The 27,855-nt window shown below is 35.0% G+C and overlaps 1 protein-coding gene across 17 annotated transcripts; it reads left to right on the top strand.

The window, feature by feature from the left end:
* Positions 1-598: 598 nt before the first annotated feature.
* LOC147391135 (uncharacterized) lies at positions 599-24,487 on the top strand. 17 transcript variants are annotated; one of them, XR_015182628.1, is made up of 8 exons: positions 866-1,525; positions 3,667-3,774; positions 3,941-4,105; positions 4,327-4,387; positions 15,183-15,302; positions 18,873-18,974; positions 23,357-23,457; positions 24,029-24,487. XR_015182628.1 is itself a non-coding variant. In XM_086457824.1 (6 exons), exons 1-6 carry the CDS (start codon positions 1,148-1,150, stop codon positions 18,054-18,056), a joined length of 906 nt encoding a protein of 301 aa, XP_086313950.1. In that variant the 5' UTR covers positions 864-1,147; the 3' UTR covers positions 18,057-18,670. The 17 variants fall into 17 exon arrangements, 7 of the variants coding, with proteins under 7 accessions (XP_086313957.1, XP_086313950.1, XP_086313953.1 ...); XR_015182632.1 differs by having other exon boundaries at positions 870-1,525; positions 18,868-18,974; XR_015182626.1 differs by having other exon boundaries at positions 873-1,525; positions 15,183-15,307; positions 18,868-18,974.
* Positions 24,488-27,855: the final 3,368 nt, after the last annotated feature.

The raw sequence follows: 27,855 nt of genomic DNA, 5'->3' as shown, positions 1-27,855 counted from the left end.
GACCCAAAATTCGGGGCATGACATTTTCTATTCGATTGAGAATGGTGATGATAAAGAAAATCGATTGAAAATGGGTTAGGATTTTGTTTTTGTTGAGTCTCATGGGTCGATTGATCGAATTGAGAAAGTTAAAGAGGGTATTTTTGTAATTTATAATTTATGAGGGTATTTCGGACATTTAACCATCTCCGTTGATAAAAAATTGTTGTAGTTGACATAGGGGTGTCAATGGATAACCGAAATCCGAATTCGAATTCGAAAAATCGGATATTATCCAAAATTTTCGGATATCGGATTTGGATTCAGATGTCATTTTAAAATTCAAATGCGTTTCGGATACGAATTCGGATATCACGATATCCGATTCGATAATATCCACTCCGATATAATATATATATTATGTATTTATGTTTTACAACAAAATTTTTACATATGTATATATGGTGATGCGTATTCGTGTTATACAACGAAATATTATTTTTTAAACTTTATCTTCTCTAACCAACGAGAAGAACCAGTGACGGAATGATGGATTTCGATCGAATTCCGTAACACCGTCTTCTCCCGCCGGCGAGCATCAGGTACATCTCATTCTTTCTCCGATCTGATTTGAACTAGTTGGAGTGATTTTTTAGAAGGAAATCTGCGGATTTCGAGTTTCGACTGTGCGAACTTCGACACGTCTTCTTCGGCCGACAAGAATACAGGTACATATTTACTCTCTCTCTCTCTCCCTCTTCGAATCAGTCGGAGTGATTTTTCGGAGGAAATCTATGGGTTTCGACTGTGTGAACTCCGATAGATTGAGGACGATGGTATGTTGCAGGATTTTTTATCGAATCGGATATTATCGATATCCGATATATTTTTCGGATTCGAATTCGAATGTTTGTTAGGAATATCCGATCGGATTCGAATTTGAATTCGGATAGAATTATTTTTTTTCGGATTCGAATTCGGATATAGTACTATCCGATCGGATACATATCCGTTGACAGGCCTAAGTTAACATTTTGACCGGGTCAACCTGAGTTCAGCGGATGGACCTCATCGAGAGAGGGTGGGTTGGGAAGGGTAAATTTTCAGAAAGTGAAACCACTACCCTACCCTCTACCCTCTATCCTCTACTACCTACGCAGCGGCCAAAATGTTTGACGAAGCTCGTTCAGATTCAGAAACCGACGAAAATAGCTCCAAAACGAGCTCGGATGAGCTCCAAAATTGCAAAAATGGCGGAGACAAAGGGGTATCCGAATACGAGAAGCAAAGATTCTCAAGGATAAGAGAAAACAGGGAGAGATTGGAAGCTTTGGGGTTGCCCAGTCTCTCATCTTCGTTGTTAGGTTCTGTCAAAAAGAAGGCCAAGCGAAAGGGCAATGGGAAGAAGGAAGAAGACGACGAATACAAACCGTCGGATGGAGAAGATAAGGTTAGTTCTTCGAATGAAGAGGACGAAGACAAGGAAGAAGATCTCCAAGTTGGGAATGATGGGTCTTCTGGTTCTCGTCGAATTTCGATTTGTAAGGTAATCTTTTTTTTCATTTTTCAATAAATTATTTATGTGAATTATATATATATATATATATATATATATATATATATTTTTTTTTTTTTTTTTTCTGTTGTTTCTTCTATGAGAATCAGAAGCCATTTTCGGCAATAAAAAAATGTCTATCCAAACAGACCCTTAACTTAATTACTTCTATGACCACCAGCTGCAAATTTGATTGAAATGGATATCTGGAGGAATGTTTGATTTGCAGGCTTACTGTTAATGGGATGCTGGCCATGGATGGTTGATCTTAAATAAAACACATACTAAAGTTACCAAATTACCCCCAAACATCTATACTAAGATCATGAGCCAAAAAAAACATGAAAATAAGCCAAAAAAACATAAAAATAAGTCCAAAATAAAAGTCTAAAAATACTCTATTCTTTTAACTTTGATGTCCCCATCAACATATTCAACGAAGATCGGTTACAACCCTAGTTAGGAGATAGATTTGAGTTAATGTCCTAAAAGAGAGGAAGATCCAAAAGAACTTAGATGGAGATGATGAAAGTAAATATGAACTCACTTTCAATGATAAAAGACTTAGCTTTGGACAATGTGGAATGGAGGAACAACATTTGTTTAGCCAACCCCTAATCTTTGGGATAAGGTTTTGTTGTATAATAAGAGGTCTGTGACTAGTATGAGAGCAGATAGAGACGAGATTAATAAATTCTCAATTACAATTAGTGCACGTCAAATATTGGTTTTGAGTCCATATTTGTTTGCTCATTTTCAAAACCATGTACCTTTGTGCATGATATTTGTAGATTATGTAGATTAGTTGATGGGACTACAAGGGGTCAATGCAAAAGTTGAATTATGGATAGGTATTGGTGACCAAGGTCTTTATAACTGGTAGAACCAAGATTGAGTATGTGGAGTATAAATTTAGTATTGACATCAATGAAGTGGAATGTCAAGTAAAAGTTAATGGTATATATTTATACTTGTAACTGAACATTTTCTTTACTTTTGGCGTATTAAGGATGGAGAGATTGAGAAAGATGATACAATGCTTATAAAATTATGGCTAGATTGTTAAAGTGGAGGCGTGCTTCTTGATTGAGAAATCTGGTTGAATTTTGCAACCATGACCTAAATTTCAATTTAGCATCCGATGAAGGTCTTCTCCCCAATGCAAGACCCTATTATTGTGTACATGACGAGGTACTTTTTGTAATCCTTTTTTACATTATCTTCAGCCACTACCCTGTTTGGCCTTCTCCCTCTAAAAAGAGGCCCCCTTTTTTATGCATGTAAATAGGCACTTAACATAATCATCTTTTAAACTGTTTTCAGCTGTTTCCCTTACTTATTTAATGACCCCACCCCACTTATCACATCAAATAAAGAAAAAAAAAAAGAAATCCAAAGAATTTCATGGATGCGTGCAGGCTACTCTATATCTTCTTCCTTTATGAAAAGTACTAATTGGGTGATTGCACCTGTTAAGATTTCTCTCTAATTGTTTGCTAAAAAGAGAAAAAGAAGCAGACTACTTCAAACCCTTTATAAAAGAAGTCTAATTACATAATTTCAATTGTTTGCATTAATTCATTGGCTCTTGGCTCTATTTATGTACCCAACCCTGAAAAGATCACATATTCGAGGTCTGGACAAACTAAGTCAATTTGGATAATATTTATACCAATCAATAGAGTAAGATGTAAAGGAAATTGCAATTGAATCAGATCAACAAAACTTGATGTTGGTGCAACCTCACGGCAAACTTATTTTTTCCCAGTTTTAGTGGGTCATCATCCGCTAAATGTGCTATGGGTACTAGTTCGGGTATGAAGATGGCCCACCTTTTATAACCTCAAGCTACATGTTTTGCGAAGGCTTGGTCTTCAATGGAAAGGAGGGAATATCCTTTTTCATGTTTAATTGACAAGTCTTTGTTGTCTCTTTGTTAGTGTGACCAGCTTTCTCACTTGTATTTCGTGTTTCTGTGTTCTGCTCTTTCTCTCTCTCTCTCCCCCACCCTCTTTCTTAATAAATTCTCTTTAACTGATCAAGGATCATGTTACAAATATGCCCAATTGTTATTCCACCTAAAGCTAGCATGTTCATTTACTGAAATCCTGACAGGTTTTTTCTTATTTTAGGGTAAAAATAAACATTACTTGAATATGAGGAAAACTAAGAAGAAAATTTCCATTCAAAAATGCCTGAGTGAATCAGATTTTTTTGACGATGATGAAGCTCTAAAGCAGGTAGATCGCACATGATTTTTTCTTTTCATTTTCATGTATAAGTCGAATGGTTAAATCATGTTATACTTATTTTTTTAATTAACCATGAGCTCATGACCTACTATTCTACACATTTTCCTTAACAATGGGTACAAGGGCTTCATTGCTTCTGTAATGTTCAACACAGGCAATTGCTCTATCACTCAGAGGTTCATCAGAGGTCTCAAGTCCAGTACTTCATGGACCTCCTCAAAAATCTAGAGAAGCTGATGGTGATGTTGATGTTGATGTCAATGAAAGAAAAGGAGGGGGCCACATTCGGGAAAATGATAGAAGGAAGAAAAGAAAACTGGTTTGTCTTCCTTTGGTGGATATTTATTTTAGAGAGATTCTATTGCCATGTCAACTTTTGCAAACACCACCCCAATTCATATGTAAACCACCAAAAGAATAAGCACACATCTTGGGGTGGCATTAGCAAATGTTGATGTGACAATAGAAGCTCTCTTATTTTATGTGGAGCTCCATCATTTTCCTTTCTATGAATTTTTGATATCACACTTTTATGGTCAGAATTCCACCCGGGTGCAAATGTCGGAGGATCAAGTGATCATTCACTTCTTTCACTTTGACGGTAAATCTCTTTTGCTCATTATTATCATCATGGGTTTTTGTAGTATTTGTGATAGATATTTTTTATATACATCACGAGTTAGTTTGCATTTGAGGAATTCAGTGATCTAAGATAAATGAAAGATCTATAATCTAAGGCTAGACTGTATAGTTTTTGAGTGCGATAGCCGTGCACATGACAATTGCAATCATGTGGACTGTTAGGATTGTCCATGTGCTGGAGGAAAAGAGATTTAAGTGATTCCCAATTATATCCATTTGTAGGAATAGAAATTTAGGCAACCACAATTGTAATTCCATGTCTATGCAACATGCAAAAGTAGGCCACAGGTGCACTTGAATGAATTTATTCAAGTATGTCAACCTAAGACATCTGCATCATTATCCCAACCAAGATTCCTACTCCTATAAATGATTGATAAGTTCTCTTACTTGTATTGTTTTTTGGAAGAATTTACTATTTTTGGAAAAGGTTTATTTCAATCTAATATGGGAGTAGGGAAGAATGTGATGAGGGTGCTGGAAGTGGAAGCCAAGAGATTTGAGTTTAAGCAGTGTTGGTTGAAGAACCGAAGAGGAGTCGAAGTTAAGGAAATCAGCAAGCGTTGGGAGTTTCGGTTGTGACTTCTAGAGGAGGAAGCAATTTGGTTAGGGAAGATTTTGAAACCTTTGATTTAGTCAAACCCTTTTTCAGGGAGAAGATTTCCAAGGATGGAAGAAACCTTTTGGTTTCTAGAGCTCAAAATAAGGGAAGTAATTTTTCAAAACTCTCTTTCTTCTTTGATAGAGCTAGAATCATCTCTATTGTCTTCTCGGAGGGGAAAGGGGGAAATGGTTGGGGTGAAGTGTTTGCTTCTGAAATACTTCTTGGGTGCAGAAGAGAAGATGCATAAAGGTATTGAATCTCATCTTACCTAAGAAGCAGCCACTGAGAAATGGTTCGAGGTGGTTAAGCAGGGCAAAAATCATCCCATTATTAAGGAGTGGTAAACCTCATCACAATAAATAGGATGTTGTCATTGAATGCCCTTCCAAGAAGCTTTTTGATGGTCCCTTGGATGTGAAAGGAAGACCAAAGGAGGTTAATAGAAGTGGTAAGGCGTTTGGGAGGTGGAGATGGGCAATAGTCTACGAAATTGAGTCGAAGGACTTCTTCTGGTTAGAAATGATGAGGGTTTTCAAAATCATTCCGAAGGTAAAAAAAGTTTTTTACAGGAGCTTGCTAAGCTAGGAATCTAAAAGGAAAATTGTTGAATGACTCTGTTGAGGCTGAGATTATACGGGATCTTCGAGTGGTCGAAATCAAGAATTCATCTGTAAAGGTAAGACTGTGGTTTGTGGATGTTAATGTGCTAGAATCGACTTGGTTGGCTCCAGGAACTTGGGTTAAAGTGTGGGGGTCTCCCTTTTCACCTCTGGGATCAATATGCCAATCTTTTAATAAGGAAGCGGCTTGGAGGGCTTTTAGAGGTTGATTCAAAAATAGAATGGCTGCAAGACTTCTCTTTCGCCAGACTCAAGCTGGGGAATTTTCCATGGATGATTAAAAGAGGTCTAAAACTTTACTATGGGGGCTTCCGCTTCAAAGTAAGGATTGAACTTGAGAATTGGATGTAAGGAGCTATAGTACCGTTTGGTAGTGTGAAAGTGGTTCAAATAGAGGAAGCAAGTACTGGTTTGGGAAAAAATCCTGTCATTACAGTAGATGAGTGGGAGGAGTCGAGGATCCAATTAGTGGGTTTGGGGAAGATACTTGACTCTAGCAATTCGGAATGGGCAAAATCAAATCTTATGGAGTTAACGTGTGTGAGAATTATTTGATTTCAAATTCAAATTTTAAATTAAAAAAGGTACACGTGGCTCTAACACATGTGGTGGGATTTGATGCAAAGGCTGAAGGATAATAAAAATAGAATAGATTTAAAAGTGGTTAACTACTTGGGACAGGTGGCAAAAAATAATGGGGTACATGAAATGTCTAAGGTCTTGTGGGGCGGTTAAACGACACGTGGTTTATAATGAGGTGAGGCATGATTCAGAGTCTAACGGGCCTCCTAATTATCCAGGGTCTCCACTAGACAATCGATCCTTAAATTTGGGCCTTAACCGGAGTTAGCTAATTGGAACTTGGTTTTGGGCCTCAATTCTTTGTCCCAGCCTCAGTCAGATCTATTAGGGGCCTTAGAAGTTGTTTTAACAGGTCGCGATAAGAAGGTTTTTCTAAGTTTTTATCTGAGATATTTTCGGTCAACCAAGAGGCTGTTGATCTAGATCAGTTTGCGGATAGAAGGTTCATCCATCATGTTTTCTCTTCCAAGATGTTTCCTCAAACATATTTTCAGCAAGGTCCCCTTACGAAGCAAAGTAGGGAGGTGTTGGAGACCTTAATCCAGTTTGGTTCTTAAGACAAGATCGTCACAAAGCAATTGATCAAGCCGTAGTCTTCTTCTTTTCAACGTTACCTCATTCCGTTATCATTAGTTAGGAAAAGGTTGAATTTTGATCTTTGGAGACATCATCGATAGCCTAAGCCTATAGAGCCTTCACACGTTTTGGCTTTACAAAAAGTCGCCCATGGGTTCGTTGAGGAATGGGGTACTTCTGTGTATTTGAACCTGCACTTCTTGTGCTCCATTTGGAAAAGCTGTATGTAAAGTTGCTGATGCTGAATTAAGTTGCTGAAACTGAGAGAAAGTTGCTGTTGCTGTTGTTGAAGCAACTTGCTGAATTGAGTATATTGTTTGGTAACATGCTGTCTAACTGTGCTGTTAAGATGTTGAACTGTTTGGTAACCTGCTGTCTAAAAATTGCTGGATGAAATTAAAAATAATATTTAAAAAAAAGATTATTTATCTGATATAAGTAATAATATGTTAACAATAAGTATAAACATATGATTTAATATTAAAAAATAAAAATAAAAATTCAATTTCATTTTTTCTATACTAACATATATATAATGTCTATCAAATAAATAATTAAATAAAATTTTACATCATGTATATATGGCATTATAAATTTGTTGAGCAATCTCATCCGTACAATATTCATATCAACAATCAAGACATGTAAACACCAACCGAACCTGAGAGCCCAAACACCCGTAGGGTAGGGCTAGGCTTAAGTTTCTTTCAAAATGCCCAATGGCCCATCAAGAGGAGACTTAAGGCTTCAAAAAGGCCTTTTAAAATACAAATTTTGCTTGGTCCTTCACTTACCAACGGATCAGAGTCCTTTGGGCCTGAGTACAGATGTGATTGTAACCTTGTAGTTCACATATGGTAGCCTAGTCTTACTATCCTCACTCCCCCCCCATTTTTTCTCATCCTGTTCGCATCCAACACAACAATTTATAATTACATAATACAACCCATCACATATTTAATTCAACTTTGGTAATAAGCAATAAAATAAAGGTGATTCCAAGTCATAAACATCTTCTCACCTCATACCACACTCAAATAAGGTAGAGTGACCATTGTGAAACTCTAGTCTTCTGGATTTATGTTCGAGCAATTCGTTGTTATTTACCTCAATTTTTTCCTTTGTGTGATTGTAATAAAGTTCAATGTTTACCATGTTTGCATCAATTACTGATTTGTTGTCAAATGCATCTCATTTGCATATCTCTTTTGGTCTTTCTTAAGATTGACAGAGGTGGAGAAGATGCTTTTTTAGTGAGTGGTTACAATGGGGGAGTTCTTGCCGTTGCTGATGGTGTTTATTGAGCAAGTATTCAAGCCTTGACCTTTCACTCTCCCAAAAGACATTTACCATCTTATCATTAGTTTGTTAGACCCAATCCAAGGCAATTGACCATTGAGGTCATCTTCTTGTACCTATTTCAATGCCACCCTTCAAGGGTTCAACGTAGTTTGACCAACTTGACGTGCTCCTACCCCTTCATGTGGATCTAGTATTTGTAATTGGTGTAAAAAAAGAAAAAAAACTGTACACAAATTTCTTTACAAATGATTAACATACAACTCTTTAAAAATTTCAAAATGATATTCATGTAACAAATTCTTGAAATTGAAAGGCAATTGTAATTCAAACTTTTTTATTTTTTGATAACCACTACTTTCTAACTCTCCACATGAGGGTCATCCATCTCATGGATGAAAAATAAGACAAAAGTTGGCAAGCCCGTTGGCAAGCCCAAGCCCTACCCACACAACTCTTTAAATCAACTAAAGGGTCAATGTCAACTATTAGACAAAAGTTGGTGTGGCAATATAACTCTATTTTTCTTAACTCTGTTTCTAACCACATGTTTCTTTGGTTGTGGGAGAACATTGCTGTCTCAAGTTCGATACAGATTCAAAGAGTTGTGTGGGTGAATCTTGTGGGTGCTGTCGAGAGCCCAAAGGTGAGTTGAGTGTGACGAAGATGGGTTCCATGGGTGAGTCGTGAGTGAGAGAGGGTGTTGATACTGCGTTGGCCATTAATGGATGGTTGCGGTGCTGCTGTGTAGTTGAGCATTTGGAGTTAAAAGGAGATGAGATGATGAAGGTTTGTGAGTGATGGGTGAGAAGACAATGATGTTTGTGTGTTAATGGTGAATATGAGTGAGTGAGGGAGATGAATATGATGCTCTTGTAGGTGTTGGAACGAAGAGAATGAGGGTGAGTTTGGGTTCGATTGAGTTGGAGAAGATGACAATGGTGTTGAGACCGAAGGTTTGTGGGTGAGTGAGCATTGAAATCAATGGGTGAATGGAGGTAAATTTCTGACTTTACTCTTCTCTTTTTTTTTTTTTTTTTTCCTTCTAGATTCTCTTAAAATTTCCGATGAATAACATGCTGTGGGAAGGATTGCTTTAACACGCGAATATTGAAAAATAAAAAAAAATTACTTACCTGAGGGAGTTGCAGAGATGATTTCTTAATTGTAAAATCAGAGAGAGATGACCGTGTGATGTTGCGGAGACTCGTTGAAGAGTTGGAAGTCGAGAGACTCTGTTTTTACGGAAGAACCGTGTGATGTTGCGGAGACTCGTTGAAGAGTTGGAAGTTGAGAGAGTCGGCTGTTTTTTGACGAAGGAATCGGCAATTAAAAAGAGTCCCACTCCATCCCAAACACTGAAGTTCCAAAAAACCGAGCGTGTTCGGATGAAATTAGCCTTCACACAGCTTTTCCAAACGCAGCATTGGTCATTGCTTCTTCCTTTTCCTCGTTTGTCTTTATCTTTAGCAATTCCTTTTTTGTGGTCTCGTTTAGTTTTCCTCTGTCTTGTTTGGCTTTGTTGTCGGATGTTGGATGCAGGAATCTACCAACCTCAACTTTGGCTCTCTTGTCCTCAGCTTCTCCAGAGTCCAACCTGAATTTGGAGGGCTCAAGGGAGTCAAGGGGAGAAGCTTCTTTGTTATCCCTCAATATCATGAAAGCCCTGGCTGTGGTCCTATTGTTTTACCATGTGCGAATCAGATAGACTGCTCCTTAAAGGGTTCTGTGTGGATAAAGAGGAAAACCACAAAAGTGAGGAGGAAGATGAGGTCTGGTGGCAGGAGTTAGAATTAGAGACTTTGGGATGGATAATGAGCCACATGTTGGGTTTGGCATAGTTTCTTAGGATGAGGAAGGGTGCTCTTTAGTAATTCTAAGGATTGTTGTAAGTGCTTCGGGAGTTAGTTTTCCATAGGGGGAAGAGAAGATGAAGGTTAGTATAGGGGTTGGTGGGAAACCAGATACCAAGGGTCGTATCTTAGTTTAGAGCCAGGATGCGTTTGGTTTGTTGGATAATCACTCTAGAGATTTGGTGGTGGTTACGACGATGGAGGATGCTCGTAGGTTGGCTAGACCTAGGTTGGCAAAGGAAGTAGAGATTGGAATATGATATCATTAATTTCCCTTTTAAATCGAATTGATCAAGGAGGAAAGTTAGGGGTCAAAGAGAAGTTATCAATGATGTTTAGGATCCTTTCTTGGAATGTTAGGGAGCTGGGGGATAAGAAGAAGAGAGCAACCATGAAATCTTTCATCAAGGCAAAAAATCCAATTGTTGCCACTTTGCAAGAATCTAAGTTGTCTGATGTGAAGGTAGTCTTATTAAGGGGCTTTCGGGGGAGGGTGGGGGGGGGGGGTGGTTGATATTGGGTGGTTTTTGTCTCTAGGGGCAGCTGGAGGTATCATCTTAATGTGGAACAAGAATGCCATTCAAGTAACCGGTAACATCACGGGGGCTTTTCGATTTCAATTTTGTGTAATTGTGTCAACGGGCATTTCCAATGTTTTTTTTTTCAAGTATTTATGGTCCAACAAGGAAGTCGGAGAGGAGTCAATTTTGGGATGAGCTAGATGATATTGTCGAGTATTCGAATAAGCCTTGGATTTTGGGAGGAGATTTCAATGTCATAAGATTTAGCAATGAAAGGAAGGGGGGCTCAAGAATTACGAAAGGTATGAGAGATTTCAATGACTTTGTGAATAGACACTTCTTTTTAGATTTCCCTTTGTCCGGAAGAATTTTTACTTGGTCAAACAACCAAGATCCTCCCAGATTGTCGAGACTTGATAGATTCTTGGTTGCGAGTTCTTGGTAAGATCAGTTTCCAAATGTGTTCCAATTTTCAGTGGATAGCGTGGTCTCAGATCATTCTCTTATCATACTTGAGGTGGGTCTTCCTAGGAGCAGATCTATCCCCTTTAGGTTAAAAAACATTTGGCTTTTTCAACCAAATTTCATTATTCGGTTAGGGATTGGTGGAACGTTTTCTCTTTCTTGGGTAGCCTTGGTTTCGTATTTAAGAGCAAATTGAAGGTTTTAAAGGAGAGGTTGAAAAGTTGGAATAAGGATGTCTTTGGAAAGGTGGATTTAAAAATTTGGATATTCAAAGAGTGATCGAGGCGCTGGACTTCAAGGAGGGGACCTGTTGTATGTGGAGGAAAAGATGAAAATAATAGAGTTAAAATATGATTATCAAAGAGTGGTGTTATGGAGGAGATAGTTGCCAGTTGGAGACAAAAGTTCAGAGTTAAGGGGTTGAGAGAAGGGGACAATTATACAAGTTTTTTTTCATAAGGTCGTCAACTTTCATAGAAAATGCAACTTGATTACAAAGCTTACCATCAACAATGTTTCCGTAAAGGGAGAAGATGAGATTAGGGAGGGGGTTGAGATATTCTACAGATATTTGTACTTGGAAAAAGAAAGTCGCAGACCTAGTCATGATAATTTGGAGTTCAATTCAATTTCCGATCCAAGGAGGGATTGGTTGGAGAGACCGATTGAGGAGGAGGTGAGATTAGTGGTATCTTTGTTTAGTGGAGACAAAGACTCGGGCCTGGATGGATTTTCTTTACCGTTCTTTAAACATTTTTAGGATATTGTCTCAGATGATTTTATGAAGGTGGTCAAAGATCTTCAAGAGAGGAACTATTTGGATTATTGTCTCAACAATACCTTTGTGGTTTGATCCCAAAGAAGGTAGGGGTGGAGGATATTGGAAAATTTAGACCCATTAGTCTGGTAGGATCTATTTATAAGATTTTAGCGAAGGTGTTGGCTTCGAGGCTCAAAGAAGTGCTAAAAGAGGTTATTAGCTTTGAGCAAGGAGCTTTCATCAAGGGGAGACAGATTTTGGATGGAGTCTTGATTGCAAATGAATGCATTGATTGAAAGATGAAAAATTAGGTTTGCTAGGGAAGTGATGTAGGACGATGAGGGAAGAAAAGAAAATATGGGGGTTTAGGGAAATCTGGTTGGGGATTGTGTTAAGGATTTGGGCTACAATAGGGTAAACCTAAAAGTAAAATATATATTTTTTTTTCGCAATTACGATGTGATAGATGAAAAGAGTTAAAAGTTAAGGTTTATAGGGTAATTAAAGATTAAGAGAATGGAGAAAGGATTAAGGGTTGAGGTTTGTAGGTTTCAAGAATCAAGAAAGAAGTTTCAAAAATCTAAGAGATCAAGAATCAAGAAATCAAGAATACAAAGTTTATGGGTTGGGTTCTTGAAAGGATTAGAGGTTTCTTGATCTCTCACAAATATACAAAAGAAGATTGCAGATAAGAAGATTAAAGAAAAAAATGATATTTATCTTGGAATCACTCTAATGATTTTCATGGCATCATCCATGTTGAATGCACCAACATTCAAAAGAAAACAGGAACTTCTATAATTTTGTTTATTCCATTCATTCTCTTTATAAATAAATCGTAATACAATCCATAAATAAAGAAGATCAACCAAGAGTCCTAATAAAACTAAAATACTAGATAAAATAACCTAATTTTCCTAATTTTCTCTCTTAATTTTTCAACCCTATTAAATTTAAATAGAAGAAAAATTAAAGTTAGTAAATTGTCCCTAAATATTATACTAAGACCATGGGCCAATAAAACATGAAAATAAGTCTAAAAAACATAAAATTAAAGTCCTAAAATAGAAAATTAAATAAATAACTATTCTAAAATAATCCTGAATGATAAAACGATAAATTTAAACCCAAATAAATGAATACCTAAATAATTACAAATTTTCCATTGGAACCGTTGACTTGATTTGCATTCCGCATTAGGAAAATTGGCTTATGACCATGTGTGTTGGGATTTTTTGTAATACATGTTGGGAAGAATGGGGTTCAGATCAAGATGTATTGGTTGGGTAGTTAAATGTGTCTCTATAGCTTCTTTATCAATTTTGGTGAATGGGCACTTTGCAAGCTTCTTTAGGGGTTCCAGAGGTTTGAGGCAGGGGGATCCTTTGTCTCCCTTCCTTTTCCTCATTGTGGCCAAGGCTTTGGATAGGTTGTTTAACAGAGAAAAAGAGCAAAAAAATAAAATAAAAATGTAAATGTCATTACCAAGATAATAATAAGTTATTAACTACTAAGCAAACTTGTAAGTCAACACAACTAGTATCTAAAAAAATGAAAATGATTTAACATAAATATCTTTTTAATATGTTATCTTTGAAATAGCCTTAGTTAATATTTTAAATTACAAAAAGACCTTTACAATTTAAAATTGACAATGTATGAAAATATAATATTATCTATTTAAAATTTTTAAAAATTAAAATTTTGCACATGCCACCTAACTAGTTTTTTTTTAATCTTGGGCACACCATACAAGTTTAGCTAAATATTTGAGAAATCCCTTATGTTCTAAAAAAATTTGATTAAGTACCCTTTAAAACACAATTTATAGAAAATTATTTCATAAATAACCTTATTTTTTGAAGCCCCACTAAGAATTAAAATGAAAAAAAAAATGTGTTTTTTTTTGGCATGTTTTACTTGCTTTTTTTTTTTTTTTGAAATAAAATAAACACAATTTTTTTGTGGCTTTATGGTTGTTTGTAATTTGGTTCATAAATGTTGTGTAATGTGGGATTTTATGCTAATCTTGATTCTTGATGTTATTGTTTTTTAATTTTTTCAATAGTTTGTTATTTTGCTTAAAAGATATATTGAGGATTAGGTTTATTTATTTATTTATTTTTAAGTTATCTTGTCATGCATAGATATTCACTATTTTTTTTTTGTTGCTAAAAAATGTATAGAAACTTAAAATAAATGTCTAAGTTCTGTAGGTTTAGGGTTAATTTATGTGGCTTTATGATTGTTCGTAATTTGGTTCATAAATGTTGTGTAATGTGGGATTTGATGCTAATAACTTGATGTTATGATTTTTTATTTTATTTTGTTGTCAATAGTTTGTTATTTTGCTCAAAAGATATATTGATGATTAGATTTTTTTTGAAAAGTTATCTTGTCTTGCATAGATATTCACTATTGTTTATTTTTTTGCTAAAACATGTATTGAAGGTTAAAATAAATGTCTAATATATATAATATCTGTGTGTATTACATTTTTTCTAAATTTTTAATATAAAGTATATTATTTATTTTATAAATTTTCTCCTTTTCTTTCCGATTTCTTTTATTTTTTTTGGTTTTTTTTTTTCTGAAGTTTTCCCTTGCCATTTTAAACATATATTCTTAGTTTCCTACTTGCTGATTATGGTTGGGATAGTGATGCTGTGGTTGTCTTAGATTTACGTCTAACCCTATTCAATTCGTTCGAGTTGTACCTCAGGCATACTTTTCATGTTGGATATAGCAATTGTGGTTGCTTAAATTTCTCTCTGTATTGTGTTATGTTGATGTAATTGGGAGTCACGTAAATCTCTTTTCCTCATGCCGCTATGTGGATTTAAACGGATCATCCGAGCTAGTGAAATCCAGTGGGTGGGTGACAGTTTACATTTCACGTGGACAGTCCAGACTGTCCACTTGATTGCAATTGTCCATGGTTATTTCACTCAGACTACAAGTCACAAGCCCAGCTTCTGAGGGGTCTTATTTTTTAAGCTAATTTATAACCTATGTTATTTTTTAATTTTATTTTTTTTCTAGACTCTTCACCATATTCTTTAATCGTCTAAAAGATTGGTATGGATATTACAGTTAGGATAAAAACAATTTAGTTGATTCTTGGTATAGGAGATGTTGTTGAGACCTAAAGTGCAGTGAGCCCAGCTCTGTGTGTGTGTGCCATATGTATTTATTGATTTATATATCTCATTACAAACCATATGATTCAGTTCTTCGGCTTCCCCTTCTTTTTAATCCATCACTTGACCATACATTCCTCCCTTGCATGTGTTGAGATTACATGTGGTTTTGCACAGATTACTTGTAAAACAAATTGTAGAGATAGATCTATGCTCTATAAATTAGCTGGAAAATTTACCACTATATAAAATTTTCTGGAAAATTTACCATTTAATCCAACTAGTTTCGTTATTCATTTACTTTGAGATCAATGAGATGTACCTTGTTATACAGAAGCGGGAAAGGGAAATATAACCGTGAGGGATTTGCAAAGAGTAGCAACTGCTCATGACTTCACTTGGACGGACAAGGAGATGGCTGACATGATTCACTCCTTTGATGCCGATGGAGATGGTAAGGTTGGTATCTGATATTTTTCTTTTAAATTGGGTTTCTTTATATACGGTTTTAGAAGAAAGTGAAGTAGCAACCAAATAATCATTATAAACTTAAATAAAGCTTCTTCTACATTTTCATTCATGTTTGGCAATGTGACACTACTGCAATTCGTAGAAAAATCAACAACCAACAAAAATTACTTTTCTCTTAATTGTTCTATTGTATCAAAGTGAATATGGTTTTGTTGTTTATGTAACTCAGTAGCTTGCTTAAATGTCTTTATGAATTTAGTTTATATATATATATGGGGGGCATTCAAGGGACATAAGTAAAAACTTATGTAAAAAAACATTTTTCAAAATATTGTTTGAAAGAGCTGGAGAAGTACTGTGGTTTAGGATATCGTTTGGGAATCAGTTATGAGAAGTGTGGTAAGAAGTACTCTTAAGGTAGATTTGTGTTTGGGAACCATTGGACTTTTGAAAACATTATCAGAATGCCCTTGTAAGTACCTATACTGTTTTTAGCCCTACTTGTCCAATTAGTATGCCCTAAAATATGTTCATTGAGTTATCAACTATAAAAATCATTATAATATCCTTTTAAACACAAAGTATAGTAATTTTTTTTCTTTAAATTTAGGCAGAATCTCTCCTAAAAATTAGATGTATGAAAAGATCACTGTAAAAATATCATCTGTATAATCGGAATAGCTCTTAAAAAACAATTTAAATACAAACATCAGTCCAATATCGAAACCATACAAACATGTATCTCATCCTACATATCATATTATGACTTCACACCTATCTAAGAAAAAAATATTACAATTAACAAAGACACTAAAACATATTGTTGTAAATTGTAATATGTTGCATTCCATTGATGCATATAAAAATCACTGATCCCTATTATTCTCTTTTGTCTTTTTCTTCATATATTGATTATCAGTGTTGTCAATTTCATCAATCCATAAGAAATCTATTTTCATGATTATGTGTTGAAAAAATAATGGAGTTTGAATTAAACTTTATAATTTCAAAGTTATCTGTAGTCTTAATACAAGGTAATCTTAAACTTTATAATCTCTTGCTCACATGAACAATGAAAAGCCATCAAAATTAAATTCAAAATAAATAAAACTGAACATGAATATTTAAATGCAATTTAAATGAATAGTTAGTAGTAACTTATGCCATGTAATCAAAACAAATAAAAATATGCTAAAATGTCCACGTGATCTACACTAAAATAAGTAAATTGTTCACATAGTCCCAGTAAACAATAACATCTAATTCTTGAAAGTTTTACAAGTAAATCATGTTGATCATAACTCATAAGCCTAGTTTATTGCATGTGTCATGCTTTCTCTCTTGCAGTCCATTTCCCTATGTTCTTGTCGTTGTGAACTTCTTGAGGGTTCAGGATGATCTAAACTCCTGGATACTAGGGGTGCAACTTGGTTCGGGTTGGTTCGGTTTAGAGCAAAATCAGAATCGAACTGATCAAGGTTGGTTCCATTATATAGGAACTAGATCCGAACCGATTTGATCTAGAACCGAACCAACCCAAATCGACCTTAATTCGGTTTGGTTCGGTTCGGTTCGGTTCGGTTCCATGAGTTGAAAAAAAAAAAAACACAAATTAATCAATAAAATGATGGAAAATTGGAAACACATACCTTCTTTGGCAATTGCAGATGGAGCAATTTCGACCAGAAATCACCATTACCATTACTATTATTGTTACCACCACCACCACCGTTCCAATTGTCGCCTCCGCCATTACTAATGGGGAAGATCAGAGGAAGGAGAGAAGAAGGATGGAAGAAGAGACCCTCTACCCAATGTGACTGAGAGAGAGAGAGACCGACTGACTGACTGCCTGAGTTGAGAGCAGCCAACAGTCGGCAGCCCACAACCCTCAACCCTCAACCCTCAGCCCTTAGCCCTCAACTGTAAGAGACGAGAGAGAGAGAGAGAGAGAGAGAGAGAGAGAGAGAGAGAGAGAGAGAGAGACGACTGACCACCTGAGTTGAGAGCAGCCAGTAGCCGACAGCTGACAACCCTCAGCCCTCAGTTGTAAGAGACGACAGAGAGAGGGTGGTAGAGTTGGGTTTTTAAAATGAAAAAAAAAAAAAAGTTATATTTTATTTAAAAAAATTATTGGTTCGATTTCGGTTTGGTTCGGTTTTTTATCTAGTTTGAACCGAACCGAACCTATCGGTTTTTCATTTTTAAAACCCAAAATCGAACCGTACTTAATAAAAACCAAACCAAACCAATCCAAAACATACGATTTGGTTCGGTTCTCGGTTTGAACCGAATTAACTTGGACCCCTACTGGATACCCCTTCTTTTACACAATCTTGTCGGTTGTATCAGAAAAATTCTATATTTGTCAAAGCTTTCTTCTAAATAAAGTTATGCAACCCCATGCAAGCAATTACAATGTTTTGTTGTGCGTCAATGGAATGAGAATGAATATTTCTAATAATCGCTCATCTTGCCTTCAAAACCAGAAACATCTTGATGACATTGCTCAACGAGGAATGAAGATGATTAAACAATTCATTCTTTCCCTTTTCCCCCTTCGAAAATCTTGTAAATTGTAACAAACCTGTCATGTACACGTTGGGTCCCACCTCCAAACTTATGGTCTATTTGGTTGCCATGCTAATTTGGGTATGTCATGTGTCAGGTGACTCCTCTTTCGTCCAACAAGAAGTCTGAGAAGGAAGTACCATCCTTGATACTTAATTTGTTTTAATATTTTTGCACACTAACATACTCTATCATAGCAGATCACTGCCTTGTCGAGAACCACCACATTCTCTCTGCTTAGATTCACTTCCAGAGTTGAACAATTTAAATTGAGCACAATCATTGTTGTTTGGATTTTATTGACTATTATTGTGATGAATCATGACTGCTACTTGCATAGCAATCGGCAGCTCCATTGGTCTCATGGTAAACAAACACAAGACACATTCTCCTCACACTCAGGAACCGAAGCTTTCCCATCTAGACACTTGATAGCAATTTGAAAGTCCAAAGCCATTCTAATGTGAGAGCTCCCATTTCATGTATGATTCATGCATGTTACATGTTCAATCCTATCAACCCTCCATTTCGACTCTCCAGATGTCTTTTTGTTGGAAATCACAAAGTTGTTTTTCGCAGTCTTTCAGGTCTGATTTCGACAAAGATGAGATAAATGGATAGATCTCCAATGTACATGGGATACATTAGAGCATTTATCATATGTTATTCATCATATATGTCCTGTGAATCTTGTCACTTTGGAATAAAGGAAATATATTATTATATGATATCAGTTAATTTCAGGGCCAACCCCAAATCTTTGGGAAAATCTACCAGATTAATAGTTTCATCTTTTCCAAATAATTCAGCATTCGTTTCAGTTTGTTTGACATTTTTTTTTTTTTTTTGGGTTAAATGATCATTAGTGGAAGACAATTGGCAATATTTCTACTATATTTATCTCAAGAAAAATGTTATTTGTTGTTTTCCTTATTGACTAAACTTTTCCTCTCTTGGTTGTGTTTGATCTACTGTAGCTTAGTTTTGACGATTTTCGGAGGATTATATATCGATGCAACATGATACAAGGTTGAGAAAAAGCTTTGATGGGTTTGAAGTCGTGACATGCAACGTTTATATATAGGTGAGAGCAGTCATGCCAAGCTTTTCCAATTAGTTGTTAATTTGATGAACATTAAAATAAATATACACGTACATATTATTATATTTTGTTTAGAGTTATATACTTATTCCCTAATATAATTATAATAGATTTCACTCTATAGTACAATAAGTAATCATAATTTAAAATAAATTAGAATGCTCAAGCAAGATGGGTCTCGTCCTTGATAACTAAGTTGAAATAGAACGTATTAAATATATTAATATTTTAAAAAATATTTTTTGTATTTTAAAACTTTAAATCACTGCTATTTGTTGTTTTCTTTGAAAAAAATATTATATAAAACATACTAACAATGAAAAGAACATGTCACCTTGATATTCCATTGTTCGCCTGGTCATGTTTTAGAATTAAAAAGAAAATAAACTAAAAATGTTTCGTTTAAAAGAAACTCTCAGTTTGAAGACACTGAAAATTTCCTTTCTGTAAATTGTTAACAAACAAGAACCACAAAATTAAATAAGAAATATATAATATATTTTTTTGATAAGTAAAAATAATAAATATATTTATTATTTGTTATTTAATTTATATTTAGTATAAAGTAATAAATAAATGCCATAACATTATTGAGATGAGCCCAAGCAAGATTCGTAGATAAATTAGCAACACTGCTTTGACACTCATATAAGATCAAAATAAGAAGACAATTAACTTAAAAAAACACACAAAAGAAATTTCATTGTATAAAAAATGCAAGAATATATATATATGCCCCGGCGGGGGGGTGCGTTTGACGGACATATTTGAAAACATATGTAAAGACAAAAGACAAAGGCCGTAAGATCTTAACAGGGTGAACGGTTCAGATATGTTTTTACACATGTAAATTGCTTTGCAGCTGTAAAGCATGAATCATACATAAACTCTCGGTCAGTTGCAACGCCCTCCCTCCCTCAACAAAGCTCTTGAGACTCCATGTGTTAAAAAGAAAAAACAGATCCCTCCCTCCCTCCCTCCCTCTCTCTCTCTCTCTCTCTCTATTTGAGTAGACCAACTCTCCATCACTCTTCTCTACCCCTTTTCTTCATAGTTGCTACCAAACGTTGTTTTAGATATTGTTATTCTCTTAAATATTGATTTCTTATGGAAAGAGAGAAGAAGTTTGAAATAATTTCTAATTTACAAATTAAATATAATAGAAAAATATTATTTAAAATAAATAGTTGAGGCATGCACAAAGCATTGTCTTAAGATGAAATTCGCTCATGCTATGGTACCACAGTCTGTAGGCGTTCGTTCTTTACGATGCAATAACCCACGTTTCCAAAAGGATACTCTAATTGAAACCTAACTTCGAACTTGACAATGTCGTGTACTCTCACAACGAAGAATTAATGTATATTGATAGTCGAAAATCTTAAGTAAAAATAAAAGATCAGAGATTAAGTATTTTTAAATCGTCTAAACAAAATGATATAAATAGAAGAGAAATTGATTGTTTAGAATGGTCACAAAACTCTTAGAATGTACTGGTTCAGAACATACACACTGGTTCAGAACAAAACGAATTAAAACGACTAGAATTTTAAATAAAAATGGGCCTTGATAATTAAAACAAAAAATGAGCCTTTGCATGCACCCACGTGAGGTATAAATCCGAGATTTTGCACCTCCTCTACGGGTACGTTGTACGTGCGCACCAGCATTAAGATTTTCGGACTGATGGATCCAAATCCTAATTGGAACCTTTGATTTTTCTCTTTGGTCCCCATGAGTCCACCCACTACTTCTATCAACATTAAAGCTATTAGAAGTACAATTATTTAAGAATTGCAAATCAATTCTTCTCCAAGTTGATGTGGGATTAAAATTATTCGAGGCAAAAAAATAAAATTATCAACTAAAGATTAAAGTAATGAAGTAAAAAGCATAAAGCATAAAACATAAAGCAAATTTGAGATTGATTTACCCTATGGTTAAAAGATTGGTTTACCATATGGTTTAAACCTATTGACTATTAAAGGGTTTTCAAATTCAACCCTCTAAATTCCAATAGATATGACATCTCCATAAAAGTTTTGGAGTTTCATCCACCCATCTAGTTGACATGATCCCTTGGACACAGCCAAATTCTTCCTTTTGGTTTGCTTTGGACAAATATTTCTACAGAATCAACAATTATTCATCTCCTTTTTTAATGATTGATGAATGATATCATGGTAATATTCTTCCTTTTTTCCTAGGTTTCATCCGTCCAATCTTTTTTTTTTTTTCTCTTTTTAATATGCGAAGTTTGTATGTAAAAACATATTTGAACTGTGCACCCTATTAAGATTTTACGGCCTTTGTCTTTTGTCTTTACATATGTTTTCAAATATGCTAACGGCCAAGACCTCATAGAGGCGTTAGTATTCTCCAATACTTTTTTTTTTTCAATAATACCCATACTAATTGTCTTCTAGTGAAAAAGACAAGGGTATATTAAACTTTTTACATAATAAATGCACATTTACATAATAAATGTTAAGTGCATTTAGTTTTTAGATTTAAATGTCTTGTTTGTAATAAATGTTTTGGCAATTAATACAAATGACATCTTGGATTTAAATGTTTTATTTGTAGTAAATGTTGTCATAATCAATACCAATATAATAAATGCATTTATTAATGGCATGATAAATATATTTATTATTTAAAAGACCAGCATACCTTCGTCTTTTTCACTAAAAGATATAATGGGCAACGATATTATTGGAAAATGAATTTAGTGGAAAATGCTAATGTTCCATGAGGTCTTGGACATTCGCATTCCCCACATATGTGTGTATAAGGATTTTGTTTACGTGTGGGGCACACGTTAAAAGGCAATAACTACACTTTGGAAATTGGATTTTGTATAACAAATGCCCTTTAAAAAATTATGTTTTACCAAAGCACCCTTAGATTCCAATTTTCTAAGTGTAGTTATTGCACTTTAACGTTAACAAGACCCTATACATACAGGGAGCAATCGGCTAACAATCTTAGGATGACAAAACACTTTCAAAATTTTTGTCCTATGTGGCTTAAAAGTTTCGAATTGAATTGATTTTTTGTTAGGATGATCTCTATGGTGAGGAGATCATCCTCACCAACAATCAGTCCAATCTGAAACTTCTAACCCCATCAAAAGTGGTTAAACAAAAAAAAAAATTGATAATGAACCCCACGATATGAAACAATGGTGGCTTTCTTTATCGAGTTGAAACAGTTGAGAATTTTCGTCAGAGTAAAACAAGTGTCAACTCTCAACTATCCAAATGGGAAGTTAAAAATAAAGTCATGATGATATGACTTGCCAAGTGGCATACTCAATCGATTCCCTGACGTGACAAGTTAGGGAACTGTAGATTTGTACGCCTCCGGATACATAATTGCACTTCTCCATAAAAAGTGGATCTCGAGAGAATCGTATATCTCGAGGCATACAGATTTGTAGTTCCCAAACTTGTCCACATTAAGGACTCGATTGAGTATGCCACCTGAACTCCTTAAAATTAGAATAATGATGAATGCACGCGGTTTTGGTATGCAGTTGACGTGGCAAGGGCACAAAATTGCACATCTTTTTCCTGTGTTTCCGGATGAAAAAGAGATGGTTTTGTGCCCTTGCCACATCAGCCACATACCCAGCCGCATACCAAAACTGCGTGCATTTATCATTATTCTTAAAAATATTACTTCTGTATCTCAACACTTTTTATTTGAGTGCTGATAATATGACACCGTTTTTGGTGCACGCCCTTGACGCCTCTTGACATATATGCTCACAGCCCAACAAACATTTGACATGTGGCACAGATGACATCGGTAATAGAAAGAGCTTATTTCTCTTACCTGCAGCTCACAGATTTATTTGTTTAGATTTCAAATCTTAAATAGGGTTGTTGGCCTACATTGATTATCACATTGACAATCCAACAACACAGCCTTTTAGATTTTTTTTTTTATAGATAAATATTCATATTAAAAAAAAAAATATATTTTTTTCAAGTTAGATCCAAGGTGTTGAAAATGGACAGCCTCCGAGCATTCAAGTTTAAAAATAAAATTTAAGGGTTTTTTACTTTTTATTTTAAGTTCATATAATTTTATCCTCTACAACTCCATTGCATCAGATTATGTTTTTGAATGTCACAAGGTGAAGAGAAAGTTTTCTTTTTCCCCTAAGCTATGGGCAGGAGAGAGAAAAAACAGAATCATATTATCAAAATTCTTTCTTATTAATTGACTAGTTGTCCTAGTTGATATATTGGTCATCAAACTTTTAGTTTATGTACTTTGAAAATCAATGCTATGGTTATGTTTTAGGTTAGTATTTTCATGCACACTCTGAAAATCAACTTCTGGTACCATCACAGAATTACTCGAGCACGACTTGTACACTTGTTGGTCAAGAACATTGTGGGACGTGACCACTACATTACTCTGCAAAGAATCTTCTATTTGAAGATCCATTCTTGTATGACTTTCCAACTAGAGATTATTTAAATCTATCCAAACCATTTTTAACATCATCTTTAAGAAATAAAATAATAAAATATAATTGGTTCTCCAAGGTGGTACTTTGAGTGAGCCGATAAATCCAGTCCTGCCAATAGTGTCTAAATCGATTAAGTGGTATTTTGAGTGAGCCAATAAATCCAATCTTGCCCAATAATAGGGTTTGACCAAGGTGGTAGCGTCTAACCTGACTAATAGGGCAGGACAACATGAATGGAACCTGGTCTACTTAGTAGGGCAGGTTTGATCTGAAGATCTTCATAATTTTGGAATATGTCGTATTAAGTCTTGAGATCTCAGAAGAGATATCCTAAGGATCTTGGACTCAATCTTAGAGATTTATATTCCGATTAGGATTCCTGAAATCAAGGGATTCACTATAATCAAATTTTGATTAAGGGGAAACCTTGATTCGAAGGAAGGATCTATAAATAGAAAAATTAATGAAGGAAAAAATGGTTTGAATATTTTGTTTTTTGATTACTGTGTTCTCTGCAATTCTAACTTGAGCATCGAATGATTATTGACAGATACCACACCGGTGCTTGCAGGAGGGATGTGGGAGCTACTTCGGTTCAGTAGAGGAGAGTCAATCAAGTGATCTACCACCTAGTAGTAGCAGTGTCGTGCCTTCCATCATTCAATCCCTAACCAGTTAGAGGGGTAGTTCCTCAAAGGTTGAATAGTTCTCGACCAAAGCACTTTCTCTCTCTAGCTTCAGAGCTTCTCACTCTAGAATATCATATATAATTCTCCTCAATTCTTTCATATTATTATATTGAACAACAGTAAGTTCGATCTTAGTCCAAAAATTGGAGTGTTGACTTAATTCCTTATACTATCGGACTATATTAGATCCTGCTAATTGGATGTCTACAAGCCTCTCAACAACTTTGTGAATTGGATGAGACAAATCTGATTGAATCAATTTTAAATAAATTGATTCAATCATTTTAAATAAATTTTATACTTATACAAAAGATTCGACATGCACACAACGAGTAGGATCTTTCTTTCACAAAAACTGAGTTTTTTCCCCATAGAAATGTAATTATCTTTGTGTCGATACAAAGGGGTAAATGCATATTATTATATTAGATAACATATGCATTGATACGACTATCTTATCAAGCAAAATATTTTAAGCTGAAAAAAATAATTTAAAGTCTATTTTATTTTTTTTCAAAATATTATTTTTTAACAAATTTTTAGAGGGCTATGTTTTTTTAATGTTAATTATTTGATTTAATATTTTATCGATTTACTTAAAATTTCAATTTATAAGGAATATTCAATGGGTAAGGAATATGTGCATGTGTCACACACGGGCATCCGCTAGTCTTTCATATTTTCTAAATTTTTATCTATTTTCCCTTATCTACTTCTCAAGTTTCAACTTCAAAGAAGAACAGAACTACACTCACGTGCTTATAGGTTAGATTTTCTTATCTTTAATCTTTTTAAATGTTAAAACACCTCATTCAAAGTTCAAACCATACAAATATATAGAAGAGTCTCACTAGCCTTACTTAGTAAGGATTTCACGTTTACTAATATTAGGTCTTTGGTCTCATCTTGTGACATCAAAAAACTTGAAACGATAATTTGAAGTTGTAGAGGACACAATTCTATGAACTTGAAAAAAACCATTCCAAAAGAGTTATTTTTACCGTTGAATTTTTAAAAAGTTAGGTAGAAGTTCTATAGCCATCCATTCTCAAAACCTAGGATCAAGCCCAAAATAAATTGTTTTTTGAAACAAAAAAAAAAATTTGAGTTTTTGGATGAAATGTGAGGGATGTGGTGTTGGATTGCTAACGTGGTATTCCATTTGAAGAAAACTACCCTTAGAAATTAAGTCAAATTATTATTATTATTTTTTTAATCTTAACAGGTACCTGACGGGTAACCAATGAGTATTGGGTATTTGTTAGGTTGGTTCTTGTTTCAAGGGTCTCATACTTGAAATCGAAATCGATCGGAATGTATCGCTATATTTAAGCTTAGGTCCGGTTATGGGTATACATGGAACCAACTCAAACCTGACCCATTGACACGCCCCAAGATAGAACACCTATTATGGGAATTTCTAACGTCCCCATGAAAGGAGATCCAAAATAAGGTATACAAAGTGCTAAATTAAGGAATCAATCTGCTTGCCTCGCCTAACAAAGGATCTAGGGTGTGGTGATAGGCTTACAAAGGGTCCAATCCAAATCACACAAAACATGGTCAATGTTGAGTCAGAAAAATTTAGAAATATTTTTCAGGGGAAGCCATGACTTTTGGATGAGTTACAATAATTGAAGTAGATGTCATGGGGCAACGAACTAACATGTGATAATATGGTTGTAGAATCCCTACTTAGGCCTATGGGATTGGTAGTAAGGGGGTCTCAATGGGTACCCGAAACCGATTAGTTGGTTTTTGGTCTATTATATGGACCCGATTATTTTTGGGTCTGGTTTTAGGTAGCTATTTTGAGTATCCAATACAAATCGGGTCTCATTCGGGTAACCAACGAGTATTTGATGGGTACCCAACTAGTATTTATTTTATTTCTAATAAAATTAGTAAATTTTACTTACTTTTCAAAAAAAAAAATTAGTAATTTTACTTGGTGTGTGCTATGTGCAGGCGTTGCACGTGCCCCGAGACTAGTCCTTGGATAAGGACATGGTCTATGGATCGGACAAAGCCCAAATATGGACCGGTCCGCTGTCTAAAGGGATACCTAGTTATCAAAACTAAATTAAAATAGTAATTTAATTAAATACTAATAAAATTAAAGAGATATCTTGAAATAAATGTACAAATAAAATTATTTATAAAGAACATATGAAGTTTTAGATTTTACCTTTTCTCTGCCTTGATGTCCATTCTTTTTCCACATATACAATATCAACAACAAATAAAATGGCCCTTATCTCAATTTTCTACGATTTTATCTTCAAAAGTTTGTTTTGCTTAACGATTTTGTTGTTTATTTTAATTTAAAATTGAGGAATCACAAGTTAAATTATTACATACAATTTTCTATTTTATCCAATACTTTTTTTTTTCTCATTCAAACAATAATCATATATCTTAATGAGTATTCAATGGGTATTGGGTATTTGTAGGATTGGTTCTAGTTCCAAGGTTTTTACACTTGAAACCGAAATCTATAGGAACCGGAATCAAAATTTTATTGAGATTCTGATTATAAATAATTGAGGAATCGATCCATTGACACCCCTAATTGGTACCAAGGAAAAAAGAGGGAAGTTGTGAATGTACGGACCCGATTCAACAACTCATAGGTTCACATTTTTGCCAATGTCGAGTTCATCTGAATTCAATGCCTTGCGTAGACACCCAAATTTGAACGGGCCCTCACTCGAAAGGGCCCAAAAATAGTAGTTTTCCAATAAAATTGGCCAACGGGCCTTAAGGGCCAAAATCACTGAAAGATGGTATTTTGATTGAACCGAGGCCCCTAAAACCTCTCAATGGTTTAGGGGACCTATAAAAGGGGTGTGATCCATCTTACACGTGTTCAACCCTCACCGCGCCACCTTTGTACCAAACGCTCGATAAAATTCTCCAACGGGCCTAAAAGGCCTAATTTGCCGACACGTGGCATTTTTGATCAAATCAATGATTGCAAAAATCTCAAAAAAATTAATAAAAATGTGAGACTTGGGATGCCTACCCCTCTTCTATTTTCACCGCTTCACCTTTGAATCCGCAAACACCTTAAACCCATTCAAGGCCTACAAACCCTCAAATCTTTCCTAAATTCATTTCTTACCTTACTCCTAACCTAAAATTAATCCCATATCACCTAAACCTTAACACCTACCCTCTCTAAAAAATCCAACCCAAAACAAACCTCATCAAAGCCAAAATAACCCAAAATCATTTCTAAATCCCAAGCCCAACACTAAAAGCCCATAAGACCCTCTCCATATCCAATTCATTATCCAACCCACAACCCTAACCCATAAACCATCACCCACATCAAACCAATCACCAATTTAATACCAAAAGATGACGCATGTCATCATCCTCACTCACCTCTCTCATCTAATCACCTATTCCCATCATCATTCTCTAAACAATTCATCTAACCTACATCACTTCTCTCCAAAATCACCTCAACCCATACCCTACCCTAACCTAACTTATCCCCATTCATCAACCACCCACATCACAACCCATATCCTACATACCTTAACCTATCCCCATTCTCTAACACCATCAACCACCCACATCACAACCCATATTTCCTACACCTCACCTCATCACTTTCCCTTAAAACACTCCAACAAAATCACCTCAACCCATACCTCCCACCATCATCATCAAATTAACC

The sequence above is a fragment of the Akebia trifoliata genome, chromosome 11, assembly GCF_017979445.1.
Source record: "Akebia trifoliata isolate Shusen 1 chromosome 11, ASM1797944v1, whole genome shotgun sequence".
Lineage (NCBI taxonomy): Eukaryota > Viridiplantae > Streptophyta > Magnoliopsida > Ranunculales > Lardizabalaceae > Akebia > Akebia trifoliata.
This window is presented reverse-complemented; position numbering and strand designations above follow the sequence as displayed.